Here is a 12,274-nt window from a genome sequence, read left to right on the forward strand (position 1 = left end):
GTGAGTGGGGCCTGGCGCCGCGCCGGGAGTGGGCCTGTCCTGCACTGGGAGTGGAGCACAGGCCGATGGTGGAGCCTGGGCTTTTCCAGCTGCGTGTGGCTCAGATCCTCAGTGCAGCCAAGGGGAGCGACGGATGGAGACAGCAGCAGGCTGTGCGGATTGTCGGGGCCTTACCTGCCGTCGGGGGAGAAGCAGACACTGTGCACCCGAGTGTGGAAGTGGAAGTGATGTAGCACACACTTACTGATCAGACTGACCAACAGCGCAGCTCCCTCTGCAAACACAAGCACACAGTGTTAGAGACCGGCCCCGGAGGGGGAGGGGGAGAGACGGCGAGGGGGAGGGGGAGAGACGGCGAGGGGGAGGGGGGGGAAGACGGCGAGGGGGAGGGGGGGAAGACGGCGAGGGGGAGGGGGGGGAAGACGGCGAGGGGGAGGGGGGGAAGACGGCGAGGGGGAGGGGGGGGAAGACGGCGAGGGGGAGGGGGGGGAAGACGGCGAGGGGGAGGGGGGGAAGACGGCGAGGGGGAGGGGGGGAAGACGGCGAGGGGGAGGGGGGGAAGACGGCGAGGGGGAGGGGGGGAAGACGGCGAGGGGGAGGGGGGGAAGACGGCGAGGGGGAGGGGGGGAAGACGGCGAGGGGGAGGGGGGGAAGACGGCGAGGGGGAGGGGGGGAGAGACGGCGAGGGGGAGGGGGGGAGAGACGGCGAGGGGGAGGGGGGGAGAGACGGCGAGGGGGGGGGGGAGAGACGGCGAGGGGGGGGGGAGACGGCGAGGGGGAGGGGGGGAAGACGGCGAGGGGGAGGGGGAGAGACGGCGAGGGGGAGGGGGGAAGACGGCGAGGGGGAGGGGGAGAGACGGCGAGGGGGAGGGGGAGAGACGGCGAGGGGGAGGGGGAGAGACGGCGAGGGGGAGGGGGAGAGACGGCGAGGGGGAGGGGGAGAGACGGCGAGGGGGAGGGGGAGAGACGGCGAGGGGGAGGGGGGAAGGACGGCGAGGGGGAGGGGGGGGGGACGGCGACGGCGAGGGGGAGGGGGGGAAGACGGCGAGGGGGAGGGGGGGCGACGGCGAGGGGGAGGGGGGGCGACGGGGAGGGGGAGGGGGGGCGACGGGGAGGGGGAGGGGGGGCGACGGGGAGGGTGAGGGGGGGCGACGGGGAGGGGGAGGGGGGGCGACGGGGAGGGTGAGGGGGGGCGACGGGGAGGGGGAGGGGGGGCGACGGGGAGGGGGAGGGGGGGCGACGGGGAGGGGGAGGGGGGGCGACGGGGAGGGGGAGGGGGGGCGACGGGGAGGGGGAGGGGGGGCGACGGGGAGGGGGAGGGGGGGCGACGGGGAGGGGGAGGGGGGGCGACGGGGAGGGGGAGGGGGGGCGACGGGGAGGGGGAGGGGGGGCGACGGGGAGGGGGAGGGGGGGCGACGGGGAGGGGGAGGGGGGGCGACGGGGAGGGGGAGGGGGGGCGACGGGGAGGGGGAGGGGGGGCGACGGGGAGGGGGAGGGGGAGCGACGGGGAGGGGGGGCGACGGGGAGGGGGGGCGACGGGGAGGGGGAGGGGGGGCGACGGGGAGGGGGAGGGGGGGCGACGGGGAGGGGGAGGGGGGGCGACGGGGAGGGGGAGGGGGGGCGACGGGGAGGGGGAGGGGGGGCGACGGGGAGGGGGAGGGGGGGCGACGGGGAGGGGGAGGGGGGGCGACGGGGAGGGGGAGGGGGGGCGACGGGGAGGGGGAGGGGGGGCGACGGGGAGGGGGAGGGGGGGCGACGGGGAGGGGGAGGGGGGGCGACGGGGAGGGGGAGGGGGGGCGACGGGGAGGGGGAGGGGGGGCGACGGGGAGGGGGCGACGGGGAGGGGGCGCGACGGGGAGGGGGAGGCGACGGGGAGGGGGAGGCGACGGGGAGGGGGAGGGGGGGCGACGCGGAGGGGAAGGGGGAGGGGGGGCGACGGGGAGGGGAAGGGGGAGGGGGGGCGACGGGGAGGGGGGGCGACGCGGAGGGGGGGCGACGGGGAGGGGGAGGGGGGGCGACCGGGAGGGGGAGGCGACGGGGAGGGGGAGGGGGAGCGACGGGGAGGGGGAGGGGGAGCGACGGGGAGGGGGAGGGGGGGCGACGGGGAGGGGGAGCGACGGGGAGGGGGAGGGGGGGCGACGGGGAGGGGGAGGGGGGGCGACGCGGAGGGGGAGGGATGGGGGGCGACGGCGACGGGGAGGGGGGGCGACGGCGACGGGGAGGGGGGGCGACGGGGAGGCGGAGGGCGAGGGGGCCGGATGACGGACCTACCTTCATCGATCAGAATCGCGAGGTGTCCGTCCGGAGACTGCCCCACGCACGCGATGTTTCGCTGCGAAGCAAACGGTAGCGTCTCCGACTTGTTGCTGCACGAAAACAACATGATCAGGCAACGGCCTCGGCCCTCCCCCGGCCACCAGCGTCCCCTCTCCCCGCCCAGCCCTCCGTTTCCCTCCCCCGACTCCTCACCCAGCCCTCTGTCTCCCTACCACGTCTTCCCACCCGGCGTCCCCTCTGCCAGCCCCGTCTCCTCGCCCAGCGCCAACTCTCCCCGCCCAGTGCCCCGTCTCTCCATCTGGTGCCCCATCTCTGTGCCCAGTGCCCCGTCTTGCCTCCCCGCCCCGCCCCGTCTCCTCTCCCCCCGGTTGCACTCACTTTCTGAGGTGGAAGACGGTGACGCGGTTACCCACCGGACTGAGCAGCGAGTTGCCGTCCGGGGAGAAGTTGAGGTTGCCATGGCGATAGACGGTGCCCAGCAGGTTGGAGAACTGAGGAGGAGAGAAACAAGCGGTCAGCGAGCGGCCCGGGGTGTGGGTTATACACGGGGCCCGGATTATGCTCGGGGTGTGGGTTACGGAGATCCGGGGGGGGTGCGGGTTACCCGGGGGTTTGGGGTTTGGTCCCGGGGGGTTACTGAGGATATTTTGCGGTGCCTCACCCGGTGCGCGAACTTCATTCCTGGCTCCGCGTGGCCTCTCCGAGACAGGCACTTCCGGCCGGGTCTGAGCATGCGCGATGGGGGCGGGGTCTCAGCATGCGCATTGGGCCCGAGCATGCGCACTCGAGATAAATAGAGCCTCCTCCCCGGGCCCATACCCCCTGTCATGGCTGATCCTCCTCAACTCCACTATCCACATATCCCTTGATTCACATAATATCGAAAAATCTATCGATCTCTTTCTTGAATATACTCAACGACTCAGCATCCACAGCCCTCTGGGGCAGAGAATTCGAAAGATTCACAACCTTCTGAGTGAAGAAATTTCTCCTCATCTCAGTCCTCAATGTAATCCTTGGAGCCTCTCTGTTCATCTCTCTCTCTGCCTCACACTCACACTCTCTCTCGGCCTCACTCCCTCACTCACACTCTCTCTCTGCCTCACACTCACTCTCTCTGCCTCACACTCACTCCCTCTCTCTCTGCCTCACACTCACTCAATCTCTCTGCCTCACACTCACTCAATCTCTGCCTCACACTCACTCAATCTCTGCCTCACACTCTTTCTTCCTCACTCTCACTTCCACACTCACACTTTCTCTGCCCCACACACACACTCTCTCCTCTGCCTCACTCTCTCTCTCTGCCTCACACTCACACTCTCTGCCTCACACTCACACTCTCTCTGCCTCACACTCACACTCTCTCTCTCTCTCTGCCTCACACTCACACTCTGCCTCACACTCACACTCTGCCTCACACTCTCTCTCTCTCTGCCTCACACTCACTCTCTCTCTGCCTCACACTCACTCTCTCTGCCTCTCACTCTCTCTGCCTCACACTCACTCTCTCTCTCTGCCTCACACTCACTCTCTCTGCCTCACACTCACTCAATCTCTCTCTTCCTCACTCTCTCTCTGCCTCACACTCACACTCTCACTCTCTGCCTCACACTCAATCTTTCTCTTCCTCACTCTCTGCCTGACACTCTCTCTCTGCCTCACACTCACTCTCTCTCTGCCTCACACTCACACATTCTCTCCTCTGCCTCACAGTCACTCAATCTCTCTCTTCCTCACTCTCTCTCTGCCTCACACTCTCTCTCTCTGCCCCACACTCACACATTCTCTCCTCTGCCTCACACTCACTCTCTGTCTCACACTCACTCTCTGCCTCACACTCACTCCCTCTCTCTCTCTCACACACACTCTCTCTGCCTCACACTCACTCTCTCTCTGCCTCACACTCACTCCCTCTCTCTCTCTCTCTCTCTGCCTCACACTCACTCTCTGCCTCACACTCACTCTCTGCCTCACACTCACTCTCTGCCTCACACTCACTCTCACTCTCTGCCTCACACTCACTCTCACTCTCTGCCTCACACTCACTCTCACTCTCTGCCTCACACTCACTCTCACTCTCTCTGCCTCACACTCACTCACACTCTCTGCCTCACTCACTCACTCTCTGCCTCACATTCACTCACACTCTCTCTGCCTCACACTCACACTCTCTACCTCACACTCACTCTCTCTACCTCACACTCACTCTCTCTACCTCACACTCACTCTCTCTCTGCCTCACTCACACTCTCTCTCTCTCTGTCTCACACTCTCTCTCTCTCTGTCTCACACTCTCTCTCTCTCTGTCTCACACTCTCTCTCTCTCTGTCTCACACTCTCTCTCTCTGTCTCTGTCTCACACTCTCTCTCTCTCTGTCTCTGTCTCACACTCTCTCTCTGTCTCTCACACATTCTCTCTCTCTGTCTCACACTCACTCTCTCTGCCTCACACTCACTCACACACTCTGCCTCACACTCACACTCTCTACCTCACACTCACTCTCTCTCTGCCTCACTCACACTCTCTCTTCCTCACTCACACTCTCTCTTCCTCACTCACACTCTCTCTTCCTCACTCACACTCTCTCTTCCTCACTCACACTCTCTCTTCCTCACTCACACTCTCTCTTCCTCACTCACACTCTCTTCCTCACTCACACTCTCTCTTCCTCACTCACACTCTCTCTTCCTCACTCACACTCTCTCTTCCTCACTCACACTCTCTCTTCCTCACTCACACTCTCTCTTCCTCACTCACACTCTCTCTCTCTCTCTCTGTCTCACACTCTCTCTCTCTGTCTCACACTCTCTCTCTCTCTCTCTGTCTCACACTCTCTCTCTCTCTCTCTGTCTCACACTCTCTCTCTCTCTCTCTCTGTCTCACTCACTCTCTCTTCCTCACACTCACTCTCTCTCCCTCACTCACACTTCTCTCTCTCTGCCTCACACACTCTCTCTCTCTGCCTCACACTCACACACTCTCTCTCTCTGCCTCACACTCACACTCTCTCTCTGCCTCACACTCACACTCTCTCTCTGCCTCACACTCACTCTCACTCTCTGCCTCACACTCACTCTCTGCCTCACACTCACTCTCACTCTCTCTGCCTCACACTCACTCACACTCTCTGCCTCACTCACTCACTCTCTGCCTCACATTCACTCACACTCTCTCTGCCTCACACTCACACTCTCTACCTCACACTCACTCTCTCTCTGCCTCACTCACACTCTCTCTCTCTCTGTCTCACACTCTCTCTCTCTCTCTGTCTCACACTCTCTCTCTCTGTCTCACACTCTCTCTCTCTCTGTCTCACACTCTCTCTCTCTCTCTGTCTCTGTCTCACACTCTCTCTCTGTCTCTCACACATTCTCTCTCTCTGTCTCACACTCACTCTCTCTGCCTCACACTCACTCACACACTCTGCCTCACACTCACACTCTCTACCTCACACTCACTCTCTCTCTTCCTCACTCACACTCTCTCTTCCTCACTCACACTCTCTCTTCCTCACTCACACTCTCTCTTCCTCACTCACACTCTCTCTTCCTCACTCACACTCTCTCTTCCTCACTCACACTCTCTCTTCCTCACTCACACTCTCTCTTCCTCACTCACACTCTCTCTTCCTCACTCACACTCTCTCTTCCTCACTCACACTCTCTCTTCCTCACTCACACTCTCTCTTCCTCACTCACACTCTCTCTTCCTCACTCACACTCTCTCTTCCTCACTCACACTCTCTCTCTCTCTCTCTGTCTCACACTCTCTCTGTCTCACACTCTCTCTCTCTCTCTCTGTCTCACACTCTCTCTCTCTCTCTCTGTCTCACACTCTCTCTCTCTCTCTGTCTCACACTCACTCTCTCTTCCTCACACTCACTCTCTCTCCCTCACTCACACTTCTCTCTCTCTGCCTCACACACTCTCTCTCTCTGCCTCACACTCACACACTCTCTCTCTCTGCCTCACACTCACACTCTCTGCCTCACACTCACACTCTCTCTCTGCCTCACACTCACACTCTCTCTCTGCCTCACACTCACACTCTCTCTCTGCCTCACACTCACACTCTCTCTCTGCCTCACACTCACACTCTCTGCCTCAGTCACACACTCACTCACTCTCTGCCTCACAGTCACACACTCTCTCTGCCTCACACTCACTCTCTCTCTCTATGCCTCACACACTCTCTCTCTCTCTGCCTCACACTCTTTTTCTCTCTCTCTCTGCCTCACACTCACACTCTCTGCCTCACACTCTCTCTTTGCCTCACTCACACTCTCTCTCTCTGCCCCACACTCACACCTCTGCCTCACTCTCTCTCTCTCTCTCTCTGTCTCACACTCTCTCTCTCTCTCTCTGTCTCACACTCTCTCTCTGTCTCACACTCACTCTCTCTTCCTCACTCACACTTCTCTCTCTCTGCCTCACACACTCTCTCTCTCTGCCTCACACACTCTCTCTCTCTGCCTCACACTCACACACTCTCTCTCTCTGCCTCACACTCACACTCTCTGCCTCACACTCACACTCTCTGCCTCACACTCACACTCTCTCTCTGCCTCACACTCACACTCTCTCTCTGCCTCACACTCTCTCTCTGCCTCACACTCACACTCTCTCTCTGCCTCACACTCACACTCTCTGCCTCAGTCACACACTCACTCTCTCTCTGCCTCACAGTCACACACTCTCTCTGCCTCACACTCACTCTCTCTCTCTATGCCTCACACACTCTCTCTCTCTCTGCCTCACACTCTTTTTCTCTCTCTCTCTGCCTCACACTCACACTCTCTGCCTCACACTCTCTCTTTGCCTCACTCACACTCTCTCTCTCTGCCCCACACTCACACACTCTCTCCTCTGCCTCACTCTCTCTCTCTCTCTCTCTGTCTCACACTCACAGCCTCATTCACTCTCTCTCTCTCTCTCTCTGCCTCATTCACTCTCTCTCTCTCTGCCTCACACTTTCTCTCTCTCTCGATGTCAACTGTCAATATCCACCTGAACTGCAATCATTTAATGGAGCAAACCAAAAGACCATCTCCAGAGCTAGAAACTGTCGTTAAAACTTTTGTAAAAGTTAAATGTGTTGATGCTGCTGGTGATTTAAGGACATTGCCTGTTAGTGCTGGAGTTATCTCTGATATGTTGCTGAGCCATCAGAGTGCAATTAAAAATATTTGCCCTCCACAGATAGCTCGGCACCGAGGCTTGTGCGATGTTAGTAACTCTGTGGGAGGGATATATTTGAGCAGTGTGCAGGGAGTTGCTTTGTGCTGTATGGCCGATGTGTTCTAGCTCGTTATGGAATCATTGATTTAAAGCAATTTGGTACATTATATGTCAAATTTGATTCTTGTCCACAGAACTGAAGCCCCAGTTACAGATAATCAGACCAACCATTGCGCACCCACTGACGGTCAAAGGAATTATTTCCAAATAAAAGACTCCTCTCGTGATTCTGGCTATGTTTTACTAGAATTGAACAGGTTGGCGTGGGCCTTTCCCAAAGACTTGTATGATCAATATGCTAAAGTACCCACTAACGGGGTTGCTTATATTGTGAATCAGACGAACAGAGATCGCCATTTGTCCAGTAATCGCCCCTTAATCACGCAAGTTTATAGTTTATAGTATCCAGGAGTGTGATTATATTAACTGTGGGGATGAAGATGCAGAATTAAGATGTTTTCACCCAATCAGGAGAGATATAGTTACAAGCCCCAATAATAGTTTTCAGGGAGGGGTGTGTGTCCCAGTGCCCACCAGTGGAGGGCAGTCAATCACACTGCATGTTGCACACTGTCCCGACACATGACAAAGCACTGAAATGGTCAGCTACTGTAGGCCATTTACAATCAAATGGGATTCATGTCCTGCCTTAGAACAGTTAGTGAGCAGCAGACCAGTTATATACTTTGAGCAAAGAAACTGCTGGCTTACAATATTTGAACCCTGTTATGTATGTAACTATGTAATACTTGCCACCAGAGGGCCCGACTGTTGGAGTCCTAATGGTCACCTGCACACACGTGCAGGGCGAGTATAAAAGGTTGGCTGCCATGTTGTTTAGGCACTCTGGAGTTATAATAAAGAAGACTAAGGTCACACTAAGTTTAGCTCACAGTACTCAGCCTCGTGGAGTTCTTCTATACGTAACAATTGGTGACTAGCAACAGAATACGAACCTTCACGTAACCATGGCTGCCGTTGGAATATTAGAGATTCGTAGAGGGTGATGATTGGGACGCCTTTGTCAAGTGTTTTGACCAGTACTTTGTGGCCAATGAGCTGGAAGGAGACACTAACGCGGCCAAGCGCAGGGCGGTTCTCCTCACCGTCTGTGGGCCTAAAATATACGGCCTCATCAAGAATCTGCTCACATCGACAAAATCAATGGAGAGGGAATATACAGAGTTGTGCACGCTGGTTCGGGACCACCTCAAGCCGAAGGAGAGTATTCTCATGGCCAGGTATCGTTTTTACACGCACCATGGCTCCGGGGGCCAGGGCATGGTGGATTATTTTGCCGACGTGAGACGCCTCGCGGGACCTTGTGATTTTGGAGCTGCGTTGGGGCAAATACTGCAGGACATTTTTTGTGCTGGGCATCAGCCACGAGGTCATTCTTCGTAAGCTGCTGGCTGCCGAAACCCTCGACCTGAGCAGGGCCATCGCGATCGCCCAGGCATGCATGGCCACGGACAATAACACCAAACAGATATCTTCTCAACATCGAAGCTCATCAGCAAGTACTATGCATAAAATGATGTTGCTAGTGTTATATATGTGGACTTGTATTTACTCTGTGCAGCCACCAGCGGGCTTATCCCCTGGAGTCCCAAGGGATCCCATAATCCCTTGGGAGCACAGGTATTTAAGGAGGCTTCATAGGTTGGAGAGATACTCTGGAGATCTGCAATAAAAGACTAAGGTCTCACTTTACTTTGAGCTCACAGTGTTCAGTCTGACTCTTCATACACTACAACTGGCGACAAGATACAGATAGCAAACCCAAAGATGAAGAGAACAGTGGGCATCCTGGAGATGTTTTCTGAGGGAGATGATTGGGAAACTTTTGTGGAGCGACTTGACCAATACTTTGTGGCCAATGAGCTAGATGGGGAAGAGAACGATGCCAAACGAAGGGCGATCCTCCTGACTGTCTGTGGGTCACCAACGTATGGCCTCATGAAGAATCTGCTCACTCCAGCGAAACCCAAGGAGAAATCGTACGATGATTTGTGCACACTGGTCTGAGAGCATTTGAACCCGAAGGAAAACGTTCTGATGGCGTGGTATCAGTTCTACACCGACAAAAGGTCTGAAGGCCAGGAAGTGGCGAGTTATGTCGCCGAGCTAAGACGCCTTGCAGGACATTGCGAATTTGAAAGACATTTGGAGCACATGCTCAGAGACTTTTTCATACTTGGCATTGGCCACGAAACCATACTTCGCAAACTTTTGACTGTAGAGACCCCAACCTTGAGTAAGGCCATAACGATTGCCACCAGTGACAATACAAAGCCAATCTCTCAGCACGCAAGTGCTGCTACAAGTATTGTGAACAAAGTGATGTTGTTTTCGAATCATAATGTACAGGGCAGGTCGCATATACCTACAGCTACACGTCCGCAGATGACTCAGAGTCCACCATCAATGGTGATGAATGCAAGGCTATTAACATCTTGGTGCTGCGGGGGTGATCATCGTTTCCATTCATGCCGATTCAAAGAGTATACTTGCGAGGGCTATGGAACAATGGGACATCTTCAACGAGTGTGCAGGCGAGCTGCTAAGCCTGTTAAATCTGCAAACCACCATGTTGCAGAGGAGGACAGATCAACGGAGGATCGCGATGAACCAGAGCCTCAGATAGAGGAGGCAAAGTTACATGGGGTGCACACATTCACCACGAATTGTCCCCCGATAATGCTGAATGTGAACTAAATGGACTCCCGGTGTGCGAGCAAGTCCATCATGGGCAAAAAGACTTTCGAAAGGTTGTGGTGCAACAAGGCCTCAAGGCCAGTCTGACCTCCAGTTCGCACAAAACTAAGAACTTGCTCAAAAGAACTGATTCCTGTAATTGGCAATGCTATCGTAAAGGTCCCCTACGATGGAGCGGTGCACAAGCTACCACTCTGGGTGGTATCGGGCGATGGTCCCATGCTGCTTGGAAAGAGCTGGCTGGGAAATATACGCTGGAACTGGGACAACGTCCGAGCGCTATCGCCCGCTGACGACACTTCGTGTGCCCAGGTCTTAAACAAATTTCCTTCGCTGTTCGAACCAGGCACCAGGAAATTCCAAGGAGCAAAAGTGCAGATCCACCTAATTCCGGGGGCGTGACCCATCCATCACAAGGCGAGAGCAGTACCGTACATGATGAGGGAAAGGGTAGAGATCGAGTTAGGCCGGCTGCAAAGGGAGGGCATCATTTCCCTGATCGAGTTCAACGAGTGGGCCAGTCCTATTGTCCCAGTCCTCAAGGGAGACGGCACCATCAGAATCTGTGGCGATTACAAAGTAACTATCAATCGTTTCTCCCAATACCCACTACCAAAGGCCGACGACCTCTTTGCAACGCTGGCGGGAGGAAAGACGTTCACGAAGCTGCATCTGACTTCAGCCTACATGACACAGGAACTGTAGGAATCATCGAAGGCCCTCACCTGCATCAACACGCACAAAGGTTTTTTTGTTTCTAACAGATACCCATTTGGAATCCGATCAGCGGCAGCGATATTCCAGAGAAACATGGAAAGTTTACTGAAGTCAGTCTCGCACACCGTGGTCTTCCAGGACGACATTGTGGTCACAGGTTGGAACACAGTCGAGCACCTGCAGAACCTGGAGGAGGTTCTTAGTCGACTCAACCGCGTGGGACTCGGGTTAAAACACTTGAAGTGTGTTTTCCTGGTGCCTGAAGTTGAGTTCTTGGGAAGGAGGATTGCAGCGGACGGCATCAGGCCTACCAATGCGAAGACGGAGGCAATCGAGAACGCACCGAGGCCACAGAACGTGACGGAGCTGCGGTCGTTTCTGGGACTCTTGAACTACTTTGGTAACTTCTTACCGGGTCTCAGCACCCTGTTCGAACCACTGCATGTCTTACTATGAAAAGGGGACGAATGGGTTTGGGGCAAAAGCCAAGAAAATGCCTTTGTAAAAGCGAGAAAATTGTTATGTTCAAACAAATTGCTTGTGTTGTTTGATCCATGTAAGCGTTTGGTACAAGCATGTGATGTGTCGTCATATGGCGTCGGGTGTCTATTGCAACAAGCTAATGTTTTCGGGAAACTGCAATTGGTTGCTTATGCATCCAGGAGTCTGTCTAAGGCTGAGAGAGCCTACAGCATGATTGAAAAAGAAGCGTTAGCATGTGTCTATGGGGTAAAGAAAATGCATCAATACCTGTTTGGGCTAAAATTCGAATTGGAAACTGACCATCAGCCACTTATATCCCTGTTCTCTAAGAGTAAAGGGATAAATACCAACGCATCGGCCCGCATCCTGAGATGGGCGCTCACGTTGTCCGCATACAACTACGCTATCCGTCACAGAAAACTGCGCCGATGCTCTCAGTCGGATGTCATTGCCCACCATGGGGGTGGAAATGGCGCAGCCCGCAGATCTCGCCATGGTTATAGAAACATAGAAACATAGAAAATAGGTGCAGGAGTAGGCCATTCGGCCCTTCTAGCCTGCACCGCCATTCAATGAGTTCATGGCTGAACATTCAACTTCAGTACCCCATTCCTGCTTTCTCGCCATACCCCTTGATCCCCCTAGCAGTAAGGACCTCATCTAACTCCTTTTTGAATATATTCAGTGAATTGGCCTCAACAACTTTCTGTGGTAGAGAATTCCACAGGTTCACCACTCTCTGGGTGAAGAAGTTCCTCCGCATCTCGGTCCTAAATGGCTTACCCCTTATCCTTAGACTGTGACCCCTGGTTCTGGAATTCCCCAACATTGGGAACAT

The 12,274-nt window shown here is 56.3% G+C and overlaps 1 protein-coding gene across 1 annotated transcript in view; it reads right to left on the reverse strand.

Moving 5' to 3' along the window:
• The window catches only part of pwp2h (PWP2 small subunit processome component), a 34,747-nt gene extending 31,736 nt beyond the window's left edge, over nt 1-3,011 (reverse strand). Inside the window, exons 1-4 of the mRNA XM_070873104.1 lie at nt 2,939-3,011; nt 2,656-2,768; nt 2,272-2,366; nt 175-274 (exon numbers count right to left, since the gene is read on the reverse strand). Coding sequence (XP_070729205.1) covers nt 175-274; nt 2,272-2,366; nt 2,656-2,768; nt 2,939-3,010 — 380 coding nt within the window. The 5' untranslated portion in view covers nt 3,011. The remainder of the gene's footprint in view (nt 1-174; nt 275-2,271; nt 2,367-2,655; nt 2,769-2,938) is intronic.
• Between the last annotated feature and the right edge of the window lie 9,263 nt (nt 3,012-12,274).

Source organism: Pristiophorus japonicus, unplaced genomic scaffold (genome assembly GCF_044704955.1).
Source record: "Pristiophorus japonicus isolate sPriJap1 unplaced genomic scaffold, sPriJap1.hap1 HAP1_SCAFFOLD_417, whole genome shotgun sequence".
Classification (NCBI taxonomy): domain Eukaryota; kingdom Metazoa; phylum Chordata; class Chondrichthyes; family Pristiophoridae; genus Pristiophorus; species Pristiophorus japonicus.